At 34.3% G+C, this 19,939-nt stretch overlaps 1 protein-coding gene across 4 annotated transcripts in view; it reads right to left on the reverse strand.

Annotated features, from left to right (window-relative positions):
• Positions 1–19,939, reverse strand: part of ERBB4 (erb-b2 receptor tyrosine kinase 4) — a 1,164,764-nt gene that overhangs the window by 284,985 nt on the left and 859,840 nt on the right. For all 4 annotated transcript variants that reach the window (XM_004767012.3, XM_004767010.3, XM_004767013.3 and 1 more), the window contains exons 7-12: positions 19,509–19,650; positions 16,019–16,132; positions 14,143–14,269; positions 7,440–7,513; positions 6,203–6,293; positions 3,885–4,084 (exon numbers count right to left, since the gene is read on the reverse strand). In XM_004767012.3, the coding sequence (XP_004767069.1) occupies positions 3,885–4,084; positions 6,203–6,293; positions 7,440–7,513; positions 14,143–14,269; positions 16,019–16,132; positions 19,509–19,650 (748 nt within the window). The remainder of the gene's footprint in view (positions 1–3,884; positions 4,085–6,202; positions 6,294–7,439; positions 7,514–14,142; positions 14,270–16,018; positions 16,133–19,508; positions 19,651–19,939) is intronic.

The raw sequence follows: 19,939 nt of genomic DNA on the forward strand, positions 1-19,939 counted from the left end.
GCTCAGCAGGGAGCCTGCTTCCCTCTCTCTCTCTCTGCCTGCCTCTCCATCTACTTGTGATTTCTCTCTGTCAAATAAATAAATAAAATCTTTAAAAAAATAGTTATGAGTTCAAATGTAACTCAGATTCTGAGGTGTTAGCTAACACTTACTTCTTTACTGTTTATGTTTTGGTGTTAAAAGTTTATGTCGAAGTATTTTAAGAAACTTCAAATACTTTCATTAACCTGCTCTAAAACTCCTTCCAGGGCTGCCTAGATGGCTGAGCTGACTCTTGATTTGGGCTCAGGTCATGATTTGAGGTCCTGGGATGGAGCCCTGCAACTGGGCCTGTGCTCAGCCTGGAGTCAGACTGAGATGCTCTCTCTCCCTCTGATCCTCCCCCTGTGCACTCTCTCTCTCAAATAAATAAATAAATCTTTTTTTAAAAAATGAAAATAAAAACAATAAATGTCCTTCCAACCAGTACTGTCATTTTTGCTCGTGCTATAACCATACAAATGAAGAGACAGAAAATGTTCTACCTTTTCACATCCTAGAGCTTCTCTCAATCTCAGTCTCTTCAAATTATAAAGTCTGCTTTAAAATTTTTGACTTAAAAGTGTATGATTGCACAAGCCACTTTCACATATTACAGATAAGGTGAAGTTTTTCTTTTATTGTCATTACTGTTTAAATCATGTTGAACTCCAAAAACACGGTTAAAAATCAAGGCTGCCTTCTCTTTTAAGTTACCAAACCAATGCTCAGATTTAATCTGAGTATTTTATGATGATATTTGTATGCATGGATGTGTGTGTGCACATGCATGTATTCTAGTGCTACAAACACATGTACATGTTATATGTGTATATTCAGACCTGCATGTATGCTCTATGCTTGTGTGTGTGTGTGTTGTGAATACCTGTGTGTGCTTGTGTATATCTTGTATGTGCAGAGCATCTTAAGAGAGGATATCTAAAAAATGCAAAATGTACAGTGCATTTAAAATGAAGTAAATATTTAAGTTTTATCATTTGCAGATAGCAGTATGGATGATAAAAAAAAAAAAAAGCCTTAATAACATGTGGACAACCATTGTAGGTTCCGCAGCATTGTCTCCAAAGTCAAGTTTACAAGGTAATTACATTTCTGAAAATGCAGCGTCCAGTGTACTGTTACACTGAAATTCAAATTTTGATCAATGGAGTCCACACAAAAATTGTTCTAAGATGTTGCAAATTTTAAAATATGATAAAGCTCAGTTTTACACTAAAACACCATAAAACTGTGTTTCTCCTAACTGCTTCATTTCTTCCCCAAACTGAAAAATCAACTCTTTAAGTGCAAAGAACAAGAAAATACATCATGGTCTAGAAAAGGGCTAAACTCAGTCTAACAGGTGTAACACTGAAAACTATAAAGATAAGTTAGATTTTTATTTTTTTTAAGATTTTATTTATTTATTTATTTATTAGAGAGAGAGAGAGAGAGAGAGAGAGATTACAAGTAGGCAGAGAGGCAGGTAGAGAGGGGGAAGCAGGCTCCCTATTGAGTAGAGAGCCTGATGTGGGGCTCCATCCCAGGACCCTGAGATTATGACCTGAGCCAAAAACAGAGGCTTAACTCACTGTGCCACCCACGTGCCCCACAAGTTAGATTTTTAGTTTATTGTTATTATTTCCTTTTTTGGTTGCATGGAAAGTTTAGAAGCCTTAAAGAAGTATGGAATAGTTACAACCTTTTTTCTTACCTTGCCTTTTTTTTTTTTTTTTTAATTTATTTGACAGACAGAGATCACAAGTAGATGGAGAGGCAGGCAGAGAGAGAGGGAAGCAGGCCCCCCGCCGAGCAGAGAGCCCGATTCGGGACTCGATCCCAGGACCCTGAGATCATGACCTGAGCCGAAGGCAGCGGCTTAACCCACCGAGCCACCCAGGCGCCCCACCTTGCCTTTTTTACATTTAATTTATTCTCACATTTTCTTCTTCCCATTTGCTTTTTACTCAGTTTATAAAAGATAAAAGAAGGAAGTGAGGGTTTGTAAAATGATTAAATGGATCAAAGAGGAATGTGTTTCTCTGGTTCTTTTATTTATTTATTTTTTCTTTAGGTTTTCTTGTTTTTAGAGTTAAATTTTACCTTTGAAAGGTAGGGTTACTACTATTCTATTTTTGTGTTGTTTTACTTTGTTTTTTGAAAGAAGTAGGAGAAAAGGAGAAGATAACCTTAACTTAGGGTAATAGTTATAAATTTGTGTTAAAGAAGATTCTATTTTACTTTTGTGAATAATCTATTTTATCTGGGGCATGTACAAACACATATAGTAATGTGGGATAAAAAGCCTAAGTATTAGAAAAAAGAAAAACAAGCTTTCTGTCAGAAATCAGGAAGGTAGGGGCGCCTGGGTGGCTCAGTGGGTTAAAGCCTCTACCTTCGGCCCAGGTCATGATCCCAGTGTCCTGGGATCGAGCCTCACATCAGGCTCTCTGCCTAGCGGGAAGCCTGCTTCCCTCTCTCTCTCTCTCTGCCTGCCTCTCTGCGTACTTGTGATCTCTGTCTGTCAAATAAATAAATAAAATCTTTAAAAAAAAAAGACTTATAAGAAATCAGGAAATAATCCAGACTAAATAAAAGGATAAATATTATTCAATAAGAGCATGCATATTTTGATATAAAATAAGATTTTATATTTCTTAATTTTGTGTGGAAAGGAAGAATTCGTTCACCCAAAGTATAAAAAAAACTCAAGTTGCAATACATCTTTTCTCTGGAAAATATTTTTAAGGGTCCAAAAAAGCTAAAATGTGGTTTCCTCATAAATTGTTATATTTTATGAATACTGCTATCCTGAGCTGCCTTAAACAAGGTGGGGTACTCATAAATAAATTAATTCACTATTTAACCTGGTAAACTTAAATTGCATAGGCCTCTTAACAGTTCATATATTTTAAAATGTCCTTTACTATTCACTTACACGCATAAAAATTTAACTCAATCATTATACATAGATGCCTTTGTGCCTAGTCCCATGGTGAGACCAAACAAGTAAGAAGACATCCCAACAGCAAACTGTTTCTTAGGATTTGATTTTAAAAGGGACTTACTCATTATGGCCACAATAAATATATGTATTTATAACAGATAATTTAAATTCTGAATCTTTTTATTTGATATTTATCACAAGTAAGTCAGAAACATATGCTTAGCAGTGGCACTTGTAGAGGTAGAAGAAAATAGTACTTAGTAGAAACAAACAGAGTTAAGTATTAATCCTTGAAATATCAAAGTATAAATAGGAAGGACATAGTTATGTACCCATGAAAACATCATTTGCTTCTGAGTAACAAAGAAATGATGGAGTGAACCTCTAAGTGGCAAAATAAATGAAAGGAGAAACCATGAAATGCCTAGAGAAATGCACTTATGAAATGAACTTTCTTCTTGAACAGCAAATTTCTGAAACAGCATTTTATACACATTTCAGAACATATCTGCATTTTTTTCCACCAACCCCCAAATGACACTCTGTTATGTTACTCACTGAAACCAAGAAGCAAGCAGAAAATTCAATAGGGTGAATTGCCACAAACTGACGGTACCCAAAGAATGCACCCAGGATGCTTATTACATATTTTGAGTCCCAGGTCCCACCTAACACCTACTGAACTTTAGTCTCTATAGGAAGTTTCTTATAATTGGGGAAGATTTGCAAGCACACAGTATGTTATAAAAAACATGCAATAAATTATAAGAAGTCACCCATTCTTTTAATTACCCCCCTTCTTAACACTTGAGAAAAAGAGGGAACAGTTCTGACTTAGTTATTTTTAACTGTTTGGTCCAATGCAGAATGGGAGAAAATGTTCAAAGTTTCTGTTTTAATGTCTGAATAATGTACTTACTACAGTTCTCAGCTTTCCTATTGTCCCGGATCACTATCCTTTGGTTGATGGTGCTGAAGAGTGCTGTCCAGTTAATGGTGTGATAATAACACAGGTTGCTGTTGTCAGTAATATAGATATTTCCCGCACTGATTTCCTTCAGAGATTGGAATTGTAGAGAGGTGATGCCCTGTTGCTTAAGGATAAGCAAGGAGAGGCCACTGAAGAGAAGAAAGGGGGGGAAATGGAACAATGTTTAATATGTACATATTAATAAACATCTTCTGGCATATATTCTTGAAGTAAAATAAGGATGTCACATCTTACTCTAAAAAGAATGCTAATAGAACATAAAAAAAGAAACTGAATCACTAAATTGTGATCTGAATACTATTTTTCTACTTTCTATATATCCTAAGTTTTAAAAGGAATAATTTGACCCCCCAAAAGAAAAGGTTCATTTTTAGAAGTACAAATGTTAATGATATCTCCATTTCTGTCTATATATTTACCACTGACATATCTGCTCACTACTTTCCCCACTATCCCCCAAGTCTCAAGTTCTTCAAGGATGAAATTCAGTTTGAAAACTAAATAATTAGGGGATTATGGCTGGCTCAGTTGGATGAGCAAGAGGGTCTTGGTCCTGAGGTCATGAGTATGAGCCCCACGTTGAGTGTAAAGATTATTTAAATAAAACTTTAAAAATCTAAAGAATCAACAAATGTTTGTGGAATATTATTCATCTACCAAGGTAAGACATTAATTCTACTCTATTTAAAAATTTTAGATAAGCTTTCAGAGGGTAAATATTGCAGAGGATGACTATAGATATTTGGCTTTAATTTAAACTCAGAAACAAATTGTAATAGTTGAAGAATGTGTCAGTAAAGATAGGAGACATTAAAAATTAAAGAGAAGAATGAAATTAAGCTAAAAGTTAAAAAAATACTCAGAAGGCTTGGACAACTGGGGGAAGCATGTCTAAAAGTTAAATAACAACTATACTATGTAAACAAATTATCATTTCAGGGAAATTATTTTTATTTTAACAGTCTACATTTTTTAATTAAATTCCTTTTCCATTCTCTAAAGAATCATCTGTTTCCCACATTTCAATCAACTAATGAACAATATTTTACATTCTGCAGATCAAAGCTGTCCTCTTTTATTTTATTTATAAATCTAAATATATTTTGCTGCAATATTCAGAATTTTTCCATGTGTTATGTGTGTGTATATATATATGTACATACAGATATATATATAGACACACATATACCTACATATATACTTATATACATATATATACATACATACATATGTATGTATAAAACTCAGTACATGTGTATTCAACTGAGATGTAATTCATTCTCTGAAATCTCTGTTCTCATCATAACCATCCTGAGTTGTTTATTACAATGTGAACATAATAATGCATAGCAGATTCTTAACATTTGATTCAATGAATAGTAAAATTTAGTCACATGTAGCACTTCAAAAGACTGTATCTCTCAATTATGCCTTTTTATTAAGAACTTTTCCCCCTTAGAGTTTAAAACCTCTTACAGATATACCTATTTTAATAGCAAAATTCAGTGGACTTTCTGAGAATACTATTATGGAATATTTGATGACAATATTGATTAAAGTCATCCTTCAGATTTAAGTAGAAAAACTGAAATCTAAATCCCTTATTGTAAATTAACTTTTAACTGTTCATAAATAAGAATCTAATACAGAAGAAACCTAAAATAAAATAAAGCAGTGGCTTAATAAATATTAACTCACACATTTTATTATGTGAATTAAAGTATTGATACTAGACCTTCAGTGTGCTTCTGGGCCCTGATTTTTCTGCCCACTATTAGCCAGCATTGAACACAGAGCAGTGGACCACGTCCTGAAATATCAGCCCCATGATGCATGGTTCAAATGATGGTGCCAGAGATAAGAACCTTTGGGTAAAAGAGCATTTGCCTCCTGTACGCCTAAGCCATTATCAAGTAATCCCATGTTAGTTGCTAGTTATGATAACATATGTTCAAAAACAAAGGTTTGATTTTATGCATGGCATACCTGCAAAACACTAAAATCACTTTAAGTGAGAGGCAGTTGAAAAATCAAACTGTTTATTCTGCATACTTTACTTATTTATTTATTTTTATCCTGCATACTTTAAAGCATAACCAGGGGTATTTTTCGTTGGGCTTATGTTCGGAATTAAAAACGGAAACCCAATATTTCTAGAATCAGTGAAGCTGAAACTTTGAGATATGTACACATGACATTTAGTCTTGAAATCTGGAAGACCTGCATTTCTAAACTTATACACCTACCTATAGAGTACTCTTCCACCGATGGTCACCAGGTTAGAAAAAACACTGAAGTCGGTCATGTTTGGGGGCCATGACTGTATGTTCAAGAAACCTAAAAAAGACAAGAGCAGTGAAAAAACTCAGAATACCAATACCTTAGTAACTGTGTTTAATGTTGAGTATCCTTGAAACATGATGAAAATGCCTTGAAAGATAGGAGGTTTAAAAAAAAAAAAGATACTGGATATTCCTATTTGAGCCATTCTATTCTATCTCATAGCTCTTCTAAGAAAGATTGAGTGTCTTACCCAAAGTTCCTGGGCCACAATATTCATTATATAATGAATACCTAACTAATGAACACCAAATATCTAGGTTTCTCAGACACACAGAATCACAGAACTACATACATAAAAATAACGAAATGATCCTTCATTTGACTCACTCTTCTTTTTTTTTTTTTGTTTGAGATTTTATTTATTTATTTATTTATTTGACAGGGAGAGAGAGAGAGAGAGAAAGAGAGACAGAGAGGGAACCAAGCAGGGGGAGTGCAAGAAGGAGAAGGAGGCCTCCCCGCCACGCAAGGAACCCAATGTGGGGCTGGATCCCAGGACCCTGGGGTCATGACCTGAGCTGAAGGCAGATGCCTAATGACTGAGCCACCCAGGCACCCCTTGACTCACTCTTCTAAAGCCAAAAATACTTAGTCTAATTACGTATAAAGAAAAATACAGCTTTAATTTCTCTGAAAATCATTTACTACTCTATCTCTACACTTACTTTGTCTGCCTTGCAGCCTGATACATTCATATATATATATATCTTTTCTCATTTGATTTTTTATTCCCAATAGCAAATCCATATCCAATTCATGTCTATGAGTCCCTCATCAGCTACTACATAACAGCCCTGAACATATCAGGTGCTCAGTAAATATGCACTAAATGAGTGCCACATGTTATCCATGCTCGTGTATTTCTTGTGAAAAAGTACACAGAAAAATGTGGATCAAAAGATCAGCTGACACAAAAGCAATAACATAAAAATATCAAAGATATTTTATTTCATAAATTCCACAGGCTTTCAAAATGTGCACAAATGCTAAGGAATAAAGACACCCATAATTTAAAATGATATTCATTTTAAAACTAGAATTTGCTTTGAAAATAAGTTGTCAATTTCAATATGCAATATTTTCAGGAAAATGCCAAAATTCACATAGTTCATAGCACAACAATGTACTATTAAAAATTACCTGTTATCTCTCGAACTGTCCGGAAGACATTCAGTTTCTCTGGGTCTATGGCTTCAATTGCATTGTAAGGGTCCCTATAGAATCAAGAAGAGATGCAGCCAGATTTTAAATCAGATAAAGGAATGAAAACATAAGAAATCTGACTATAGTTAGTTCATTCAGATTGAATTTAAGCAGCAATGGAAAAATTAGCAATGCCTTGTCCAAAGTTTGTTAGGCTACATGTGGAGGATGATTAAAAGGGGCTTTGAAGACATTTATGATGATATCAGATATGAGATCTTCATTGAAGGCTATTCTAGTTCTAGAGGAATGGTCCAGTCTGACTATCCTAAAGAAACCTCCAGACATAACAAGTCTATTTATAAATTTTATTTATTGTATTTTGCCTTTAAAGTTTTTTTTTCTTAATTAGGAAAAATATACACTACAAATAATTATGGTGAGAACAATTGCTTTTTGATCTCCTCAAACATCCTAAATTGTTAATAGCACCTACAATCTCATAAAATATATAAAAACAAACACAAGAAATATTTTTTCTTTTTTTGCTCTATCCTTATATTTACTAGTATGAAAGTTACTCTTCATAAGGATCATTTTGAGCAATCCTGTTCCTATATGGTTTATTTATATTTACTTTTATAGCACAGGAAATATTTGCTCCCATCTTTATGAATCATACTAACATCTGAAACAAAATTTATAACAAATTTAATAATATCCAAAAGGTGTAAATTTTGGAGATTAAAAAAAAGTCCTCTCCTAATGCATAAATATATTTTTGTACTTAATGTTATTGATATATACATGTCTTTTCTTTTCAAAAATGAACATAAAATAACTTTTAAAATTAAGTATTTATTGGGTTTTTTTCAGAGCTTTCTTCTTAAGGAGAAACCTTTAATCTATAATATAGTGACCATAACAAATAAATACTTCCAAATAATACTGAACACTTCTCAGTAATTCAAGCAATATTTTCAACTATTTTAAGAAATACATTTTTTTTAAGTTTTACAATGAATCTTGGAACACTGCATCAAAAACTAATTATGTATTTTATGGTAGCTAACAAAACACAGTAAAAAAAAACAAAACACTTTATTTAGAAAAGTTAAAAAAAAAAGTTTTATTACTTTGAAAGATGACTTCTGCTATTCTAGGCAAGTAGAGACCTTGTATCAATATATACCTTCCAGAGAAAAATTAAATCCTATTCATTGACCACTTCTCCAAGAGAGATCAAATCTAAGAACAATGAACTTAGGTTTTTTTAGAAGCATGTATCCATCTGTAGCAATCACCTGAGCCTTATTCTTCCTGTGGACATCTGTTGTTTTACATCTTTGAGAACCTTCTTTTTCACTTGGGAAGTAAACAATAGGATACAGTGATACATTAGAGTTGGCCTTAACAGGGCTATCAATCAAGGTGTTCCACAGCCCTCCAACAAACTGAAAGGCATAAGGCTTATCTTCTAGGAATCTGAGTCTGAATCCATTGACTTTAATTCATCCTTGCATTAGAACCTTGAAAACGTCATTAGTTCCAGCAACCTTGATATCTGGAACCCCATTTTACTGGATCCCTCAGCTTGGTTTATCTGCATCTGCTTCTATACTGTGAACCAATTTATATCTTTAAAAATTCCAAAAAACAAAAACAAAAAACAAACAAACAAACAAAAAAACCAAAGTAAAATGAAACAATAACAACAAAAACTCTGCTTGGTTAAATACTGTTTCAGTCTATGAAGTATAACTGATACAACGAACTGCTAGTTTAAGAGGGAGTGTTATAGAAGGCTATAAATGAGTTTGCCCATAATTCACACATAATTAAGATTTTCCTCAATGTGATATGAATGTCTCTCAAAAGCTTAAAGTCTAAATTAAATGTTCTGGCAAACTTGCTCTATTTATAACTAAATATAAATCGAATAAAATACTATGCTTTTGATGAACGTGAAGCCAAGAAATTAAGTTTGCCATGCAGGAAAAATCTTGTTGTTATCATTTTTTAATGTGTAAAGACTTTTGTATGCAGAGAAAATATCAGCTCTGCAGTAGTAGAATGAGCTTTCAACACTTGTTTGATGAAAAGCAGTGTATAGAACAGCTCTGGTCATATAATCAAATATCTTGGCTTTATTAAGAAATACTCAATTCAGGGCAAGCACACAATGATGGGGTCAGTGCAAACCTTTACTGAGAATACTTCCAAGTTGCTAGGAATGAAATGAATTCTGGACAGTTCATATGAAACCCAATGGACCACAGAAATTTTATATACTTAATTTTAGAGATTCAGGACTCTCATAAAATAAGTTGACAGAATCCTACTTACCAACTTCAAAGTACCTGCAGGGAGTTGTATCCTAGAGCCACTTGAAATCCAGAGGACTTTAAAATTGAGAACTTTCCTAGCTAAATTCAGAGCCACAAGAAAGAACTTTATGTCCATCCTGTCATTGTGTTTGGTGATCCAAAATAAAGCTCAGGATAGAGAGAAACATATTTTTACAATTCCATTGAAATTGCTTTATTTTTCACCAAACCCATTGTCTCTTTTCCATTGTATACCATCACTGCACCCTCTTATCTAAGCACTTTCTTGTCTGTGTCTCAGTGCAATACAGTTTGAACATGCTTATTTGGTGAGCATTTTGTTACTCTAAGTACATGCACATGACTATTATCAAACATGACAAGAGATGAAAGGTGAACATTCCTATGGATAGCCCTGTACACAGGTTTGCCTGTGGTTCCCATTCTAAATAAAGGACTAAGAGTGCCTAGTCTATTTCTGGCAATGACACCATTGTGTTATAAAATGAGCATGACAGCTAACTTTATTGAGTTCTTTTATACATTAAAAATTGTAATTATGGACATTGGGGAGGGTATGTGCTTTGGTGAGTGCTGTGAAGTGTGTAAACCTGGTGATTCACAGACCTGTACCCCTGGGGATAAAAATATATGTTTATAAAAAATAAAAAATTAATTTAAAAATTGTAATTGACAACTATAAGTTTATTTTTTTGCATAAACTTTTTTTTGAAAAGTATAATCTCATTTAATTATGAATTTTACCTATTAGCTTAAATACTTTAGCTACTTTACTCAAACCATATGTCCTATTAAAAAATAGTTGAAGATCAAGGTAATGGGAATTAAGGGAAGTAAAACATGTCTTTAAATTACTAGAAGTTTTTTGCTTATAATATTCCATGTTATTCACATTTAAAATCTCTCTCTCCATCCAAGCATGAATTCTATACATGAATACAAATATGTCTATAAATTTATAAGATGTCTTAGTCCCACCGAATAGACTTTTTATCAAAACCTTCCAAAGATCAAGAGAAAGACTTCAGATAATATGTTTTATACTGACACAAAATTAGGAAGAATGAGATATATCATATATAACATGCATATTTGCCCTGGAAAATGCCTTATATATTATGGTTGAGACACAGTAATATTAATTATAATGTTAGTATTAAAATATTCTAAGTGTTATGATTAAGAAGAAATAATAATCTTCTGGACTAAGGAAGGAGCGTGACTTACCAAAAAGGAAATATTGCCATGAAAAAAACTTTGCCTCTATTTGGTTTTCATTAGTCTACAAAATAATATCTGTTACATTACATGTTGTGCTACAACTAAATACAGTCATTGAGATTTTTCTTTAGCACTGCTTCCTCTTTTGCTTTTTATTTTTTCTCTCCCTTTTTTTCTCTCCCTCCTTTTCTCCCCATGCCTCTTTATTTTTCCACCATTTATTAATGTTTTACAATATATCAGGTACTCAGCTGAGCACTTAAAAATCATCTTTGTTCTTAATCTCTGCAATAATCAGAGAAGGTAGGTATTTATTACAAACCCAATTCTCAGCTTTACATTGGAGGAAACTGAGCGTTTGACATATAATGGAAGCCAAGCAACTCAGTAAAACTGTCTATGTTAGAGTCTCAAATAAAACTCTAGTATAGTCTGGCTCAAATTAATGAACTAGGAAATTTAACTTTTACTTCTGAGTTCATTTTTAAGAGAGACTTTGTTTACCTTTCTGTTCCTAATCATGCAAGTCAATTTCCTATAATCCATTTCCACCTGAATGAATTAGCAAGGTTGTTTTCCTTGAAAGTCTGGATTAATCTAATACTTTGTAATGATTCTTCTCATAAATTTGTGAATAAATGGTATCTATTGTGCAATATATTTTTATATCTTGACATATCTGCTTCCCTATTTTGCACATATTTATTAATATTTCCTCTATTCTGGACGTTAGGTGATTCAGAATATGTAAAACCATTTTACAAGTAGTATAAATCCAGACTTCAGATAAGTATGCTCCATAAGGAACAAAGACTAAAATAAGAATTGTGAACTGCATTTGATCATCTTTGTCAAACTTCCCCGCCCATGGTTTACCTACAAGATTAACCATCAGTGGATTTCTTTCGTTGGTTCATAATCCTTCTACTATCACAGAAATCTTGCAGTGGTTCTCAATGTGGGCAGGATTTCCTCCCTCAAGGGAAGCTGGGACATTTGCAGAGACATGTCAGTTGTAACAGATATTGGGGGACATAATAGGCTTTTAGTAATAACCCCAAGCCAAGAAAATTAAATGTCTTTTCCTAGCAAAGTTTTGCCTCATGTCTTAAATAACCTTAAAATGTCCCACCCAATTAAGGACCCACGTGTACAAACTTCATAGTTAATCATACCATGATTATGTGTAATTCTGCAGTCATGTTACTTCTATTTGAATGATACTTATTTCCATTTTCCTCGTCATATAACAATATGTTTGTTACTTATTTCCTATTCCAGTGGTCAGCTGTACCTCTGCTCTTTACTTCCCCATACTTCTTGCACAGAATAGCTTCTAATCTCATTTCTCATAAATCCAAACTTTCATTCCAAGTAAGTAGAAGTTAAGCATTTTGCTATCAATTCATATTTTGTTATCCATTACTTTACTTGTATTTTTTCTTTAAATCAAAAATAGAGAATTACAATCACTTTATAAAATTATGTATATAAGTAGGCTATATTATCTATGATTATGAAATAAATTTCATAATTCAAAAGGAGGTATGAATACACTTAATATATAAAAGATGGATGTTGGGTCTGATTAGAATGAAAACAACTTCTCCAATGCAATTTATAAGACTGTGTTTTCAAATCTTTCCCTGCACTGATGGACTTGAGGCCAATTCTTTTATTATACCCGGGTGGAGGCAGGCAATGTGAATTAAGTAGGTATGTCTTCCTATTTCTCACAAGATGCTGTTAACATGATATGATCTTTAATTCATAGTGGTATTTGATTTTGAAAATAGTTTTGGTCTTGAAAATAGTTACAGCATAGATATATTGTTTTAGTAAATGTCATACATGCATTTCATTATATAGATGCACCTAAATGTTGACCCAGGTCTCCTACTCATTGGGGTCAAGGAGGTGAGGTTAGCAATGTAAATCGATTCAGAGGGTTAGTACTGACTCTGGTAAATTTGGTTGTCCTATCTAAAAATGGCTAGAACTACCTGGCTCCAAAAGATTGTTGCCATGTAGGAGAATGTGTTAAGGGTAACCAAATCTACATGTTTTTAAAGAGAAGTTAGAAATCTTGAACATATATACTTATTTTTTAAGCATTGCTTGGGCTGAATAAAACATATCTGGGGCAGAAAGTGTGTACATTCCATTATAGTATCTGGCATGAACCCATATTAAAAGCTACATTTTAAAGAAATGCTTTATGCAATAAGACCTACTGTAACTTATTTGCATGGAAAGGAACACTTTGTTCTATTTCTTTTGGTATTCTTGTTTGGACATATTTATTCATAATGTATTAAATTGTTTTGCTTCTAGAGATGATGTGATATATGTGGGAGTTAAGATTTTGAATTGAAATATGTGAGTCATATTCTTTATCTGTAGCCTGTAGCACTAATATTTAGGGATTAAGAGTAATATAGATACATAGATAAAATATAAAGTAAAAATACTGACATTTTTATTACAATTGAAAGAATACAAACTTGGCTGTTTTCCTAGTTAAAACCAGCAGGTGGTTCCATAATGAAGGAACCCAGAAAATGTTACAATTTTTATTCCTAAAATGAAATTCATTTATTAGATCTCCTATACTAGTACTAATTTCCTAACCTAAGAGAAAGAGAAAAAGATACATCAGGCCAAAGAGAATTTCTGAAAGCTCAAGAGAATTTCAACTTACTGATTGGTTTTCTATGACATACATTTTAAAAGGATATTAATTTATTCTTCCCTGAACTAATCAGTTAGGAATTTGAATGAAATTCCTCACTTCACCCATTGACACTGTTTCCTTAAACATTTGTAAAAATATGTCAAACTTTCTGAAATCTGTGGATTTGAGGAGACTATCCCACAAATACGCTTTAGCTTACATATAAACTTATATTGTCAAATCTAAGTAGTTACTAAACTCATAGTCTATGTATCTCAAAACTGTGGTTTTTATTATCACTGTTGGTAAAATCTGGAATTTGATTTGGTTGGAGAAGAACATTAACAGAGTGAAGAGCTCATCTAGATCAAAAGGAATCAAACAGACAAAGCTAAAGAATCTCTTAAGCTTTGTCTACACGTCGTAAAATAATTTTCTACAAAAATTTCATACTGACCCATGAATACCAGTGACAAGGAAGATCAAATTCCCATTGATTTTGGTGCAGTTTACGAATTTGTCAATGTTACTAGAATCCACGGTCTGAGCTGACATCAGTGATCCTGTGCCAATGCCATCACAAGCTGCAGAAAACAAGACTCACCATCAGGGAGTTGAGCAACTATTTTTTTGGTCAATAAATCATTGCATCTTTATTATAAAATAACAGTATTTTTTCATTATAAAATGAAGAAAGTTCATCATAAGACATACACAGTTTTCTAACAAGTAAACTAAAAATTTATTCATGCAACCTTAACTGCTGGGCCTGCTTTAAAATATTGTCCCTGCATTGTAGTCTCGTGACCATGACACATAAAAATATCTTATATCAAGTCCAAGTATACCCGCACAACACATATGTAACTAAAACAAACTTCCAACAATCAATGCTTGCTTTTGGCATGTACAATCAACTATTTTTTCATCTACCCTAAAATATCATTTTACTCACTTGAATAAAATAATTTCATAGTCTAATGATGCTCTTCAAACTGGGGTTTTACTATTGGTCTAATTAAGAATATATATTAAACAAAGTACTAATGTTGGGAGCTGTAACCAGAAGCAAGAGCCATTGAAATATTTATACTTAAATTATTTTTAAAGATTTTATTTATTTTATTTGAATGGGGCAGGAGGGTGTTGGGTAGGTTAGACAGCATGAGCAGGGAAGGGTCAGAAGGAGAGGTAGAGGGAGTGAAAGAAGGAAAAGCCGACTGCCTGCTGACCACAGAGCCCAACCAATGTAGGGCTTGATCTCAAGACTCTTGAGATCATGACCTGAGCTGAAGACAGACCCTTAACCAATTGAGCCACCCAGGTGCCCCTATTCTTAAATTCTTAAATTGAGTATTACCTGTACTTTCTGAAGGCTGTACTCAAAACAAAAAACAAACAAAGCGAAGCAAATAAAATATGGGGCAGGAAAGAGGAAAGAGAGAATGTAGTAAAAAAATAAGTCTTGATTGCCATTTCTCAGGCAATCAAGACTTTTAGAAGGCTTAATATCATTTAGAAAATTTAGACTATGTTCATCCTGCTTAATTTAAGTTTCATTGGGGTGAGGAATTGGAACACCACAGCTAGAAGGGATTTCTTTCTGCACTCAATTTCTAAAACAGGAATTATCTGCAACATTTATTTAATACGTATGGTAAATTTCCTTGTCATTTTATACATCTAATCTTTCAAAATAGTTCTGAAGCCCTGGAGGGTAAGTATCATGTTATTTCTCTCTTTGCACCCCTTCATATGCATAGCGAATCATTTAGCGTAGAGTGGAAAGCTATTAGTATGGGTTCTTGATGTGAAAATAATCACACAATCCATCCCTTGTTATGTGCTTAACTTCTAAGAATTGCTGCATATAGAATAAAATATAACTTTTTTTAAAAAAGATTTTATTTATTTATTTGAGAGAGAGACAGTGAGAGAGAGCATGAGTGAGGAGAAGGTCAGAGAGTGAAGCAGACTCCCCATGGAGCTGGGAGCCTGATGTGGGACTCCATCCCGGGACTCCAGGGATTCATGACCTGAGCCGAAGGCAGTCGTCCAACCAACTGAGCCACCCAGGCGTCCCTAAAATGTAACTTTTTTCCTGAGTTTCTATCAATGTTAACTCCCAGGTTAACCTGGATTATTTAGTTTACATCATTCAAAATCAATAACACACACTGTTAAGATAGTTGGTACTTTGGGGAACTAGTCAAAGTCGTGGAAAGGTATGTGTGTGTTCAGAGAGGGGAACTTAGCCAGTCGACTGAAGAGCAAATGGAAAAACCTTGGAGTAGGTCCCTGTTCTAGCCAGCATAATCTCAGCTATCACTCACCTTTTGGGCAAATATCCGTGCAAGGTTTACACATTTTAATCCCATTTTCTTCTACTTCCATCTTGGAACTAGGGCAGGCACGTACGCAAGAACTGGAATCCACCACAAAGTTATCTGATTGGGGGAAAAAAATAAAGGCAAAATGAGCAATAATGTTGATGGCCGGCAAACAAGTTTAAAACAAAGTACTTTAGGGACTGACAATGATGAGTATCATTGATAGTACACATGTCTGCCTCTTTCCCTAAAACAACTCTGTTCAAATATCTCCACCTGAAACAGAATCTGAACATCCACATTCCAATCCAAGGGCAGCCTGTGTTAACAACAGTTAGTCCTTGCTTGACTACTGCTCCGCATCCTGAAGAGCCCCCAAGACACAGTGAATTTCTTTTATAGACTTAGGAAACTACATGACATTTAGTTTGTGTTTTTCAATAGTTCCACTTGATTTCATGCCATGATGCAAGTCTGTAATCTAAAAATACTTCAAGTTACATGCAGCACAAATGAAGCTGAAGTTGAATTGCCTTGGATGGAGAGAGCACGCTTCATATCCAGGAGGAAATGTTTAAAATGTGTTCTCTTAGTGGAATGCCACAAAAACTGTTCCACAGTTTTATATGAGGAAACAAAATGAAATTTGAAAGAAGACTAGGGAAGGTATATTACAAAAACCAGGAATGTCTGATTACCTCATATGCTGGTGAAATATTTAGGGCTCCAGAGATCTGAAATATGCCAGGATGCTTCCTCCCCCACCCCCAAAAAGGAACAAATTATTGCATCTAGAGCCTCCCACTGTAGAGGCAACATGACACCTGCTAGGCTGCTTTGTATTTTAAAGGCAGTATCCTTCCCTGTCTGGGCATACTGCTTCTGGTCTAACATTCAGTCTTTTGGAAGGCTTCTGGCCTTAAAGGGGTCTCAGATCAGGAAAGGCATATGGTATAGGTCCAGTCTGGGATGCAAGCATTTTGCTACCTGGGTCATAAAATCCAAGTGGTGGGGCCCCTGGGTGGCTCAGTTGGTTAAGCTTCTGACTCTTAGTTTTACCTCAGATTATGATCTTGGGGTTCTGGGGGTCCAGCCCTGAGTTGGGCCCCTGTGTTCAGAGTAGAGTTGGCTTGAGGATTTTCTGGCTCCCTCTCCCTCTCCCCCTGGCCCCTCTCCACTCACGTCCTGAGCTTAGAATAAATATGGATTCATGAGCAGTGGCTTGCCTTGGGAGAAGAAATATTGGAAAATCTGGAAGAGAGTCTGGGATAGTAGAATGGGTATGGATCCAGGGGACTGGGCACAGTGTGATCTTGATATGCCCAGTTATCCACCAGGGGGCGTCTGCCACACAAAAAAGGTACGTTGTTGAGCCTGCATCACAGCCTGTCCCTTCTTGTTCTTCCTCCTTAACAGCCTAATCTCCATCTGAGGGGAACTCAACCTGCAACAAGTGAATGTACTGTGTATTATGGAACCATCCTTTCTTCAAGGTGGTCACAGGAATACCTCACATTTAAACACTTCTACGTTTTCGCAGCAATATATGCCGAGTGGAGTAAAGACAAATTATAAATACCCTCATATCAGTTAGGTTCAGGTTTTGCTGTCAAATCAGTTTCAAAAAAATATTTGTGTGGAGCTTTTTGAATTTTAGAATTCAAGATTAAGGACTGTAGAGCAGTATTTAGAAGCTAAATGTCTTTGTTTTTCTGAGATAGTTACAGTTTAGCAAACCATGCCTTATGCGGGGCCCCTCAAATATTTGAGATTTACATTGCTAAATATTGAAGTGTTTAGTCTGTAGTTTTTTTAAAAAGATTTTATTAATTTATTTGAGAGAGTGAATGAGAGAGAGAGAGAGAGAACATGGTGGGGGAGGTCAAAGGGAGAAGCAGGCTCCCTGCTGAGCAGAGAGCCAGAGGCGGGGCTCCATCCTAGGACCCCAGGATCATGACCTGAGCTGAAGGCAGTAGCTTAACCAACTGAGCCACCCAGGCACCCAGTCTGTAATTTGCTGAACTAAACTATTCTAAGAAAAGAAATTTAGGAGGTACCATATCTAAGGAAACTGGAAGTGTAATTTCACAAAATTATTCTCAGTGTTAGCCACTTGCCACAAGCTAGATGTTGAAAGCTTGTATGCGTAATTATTCTTTTAACCAATATAAAAATATTTAATAATAATGACTAGAATTGTCATTGTTTTCAAAGACTTGTTTTTATATGCTATCTCTCTGATTCTTATTCCCCATTTCTTTGATCATTGTAATAACTCTCGTAGTGACAAGAGCTATGATTATTATCAGCCACATCTTAAAGAGGAGAATACAAAGAAAATTGAAATAGTTCATTTAAAATCACACGAGTAATACATGGGCCAAGGCAGAACCCACAGCCACTCTAATCCCATGTCCTTATATCCTTTATACTTCTTATTTAACCGCAGGCACAAAATGAAAAAAAACCATAAGAGTGACATGCTATAGCTTGTAAAACCTTCTTCTTTTAAATGAATATATGGACAAATGTAGTGATTTTTTTAAAGTTTTTTTTTTCCTTGCTCCAGATCTAATTTATTGAATATCAAATATTTATGCCAATGCAATTATAAACATATATTTTTATCCCCAGGGGTACAGGTCTGTGAATCACCAGGTTTACACACTTCACAGCACTCACCAAAGCACATACCCTCTCCAATGTCCATAATCCCACCCCCTTCTCCCAAACCCCCTCCCCCCGGCAACCCTCAGTTTGTTTTGTGAGATTAAGAGTCACTTATGGTTTGTCTCCCTCCCAATCCCATCTTGTTTTTAAAGTTTTTTTTAAGGGTTTTTTGTTTTGTTTTGTTTTGTTTTTTAGTTTTTCTGGTAGATAAAACAATAAAGAAATAATGTCCCATCATTCATTCCAAGCAAAGAAACTGACTGGAGCAAATATGAGGACATACATTTACTGAATTCCTGATGAAAGCTAAACTGGTTACTTTGAAACCCCAGGATGAGCTGTCAATTTTGTAAAGGCCTCTAAATAGCCCTTCACTTCTATTGTTATTGTTTATGATGAGATTTGATATTAAAACTATAATTCTATACATTCTATTATAAATAAGTAATCAGAAAGGATATTGGGTAAAAATTCATTGTGATTAGAAGCTGACCTCATTCATTACAAAGCTGGCTCTCATTTTTTTTTGAGAAACAGCATCATGTGCAAAAACACTGAGGAATAATAAAAACAGTAAGTTTAGAAGGCAACAATACTATACTCTAAACTCAAACATTCCACTCCTTTGCTGAGCCTTTAGACTAATCACTTCAATTTTTTGAATTTTAATTTCCTTATTAGTGAAATGGTAGCAATAGTACCTCTATCCAAGTAATTCACAATATTGTCGCAAATTTTAACTTATAATACAGGTGCACGATTTTTGTGTGTGTGTTTTAAAATCATGATCTAATTAGTTTGGTTATTCTTATCTTTTACTTACGGGGACATTTCTTGACACAAAATGCTCCATATGTATACTTTGCATTGAAGTTATGCTCCAGTTGAAAAGTGGTAGGATTGTAGACAAAAGTTTGGGGACACTGAGTAACACATGCTCCACTGTCATTGAAATTCATGCAGGCCTGAAACACAGAAAATATTAGTTTCATTTAAAAATAACCTTCATAATACTTGTTAAAGGAATACTGTTCTAACAACTTTGTGAGAAGAATGTGTTCTTTACTTATTAAGTTAATATTTATATAGAACATATGTGTATGTTCTATTTTTATATTTCACAAAAAGTATAAAATTGGACAAGTTTATAGTCATTAAGTGCTTATTTTTAAGTTCAAATTTGTTCTGGACTTCAAAAATTTTACAAAAAAGTTTTTCCAATGTCAATGAATATACAATCTATACAAAGATATT

The sequence above is a fragment of the Mustela putorius genome, unplaced genomic scaffold, assembly GCF_011764305.1.
Source record: "Mustela putorius furo isolate JIRA1106 unplaced genomic scaffold, ASM1176430v1.1 tig00000275_pilon_pilon_pilon, whole genome shotgun sequence".
NCBI classification, from domain to species: Eukaryota; Metazoa; Chordata; class Mammalia; order Carnivora; family Mustelidae; genus Mustela; species Mustela putorius.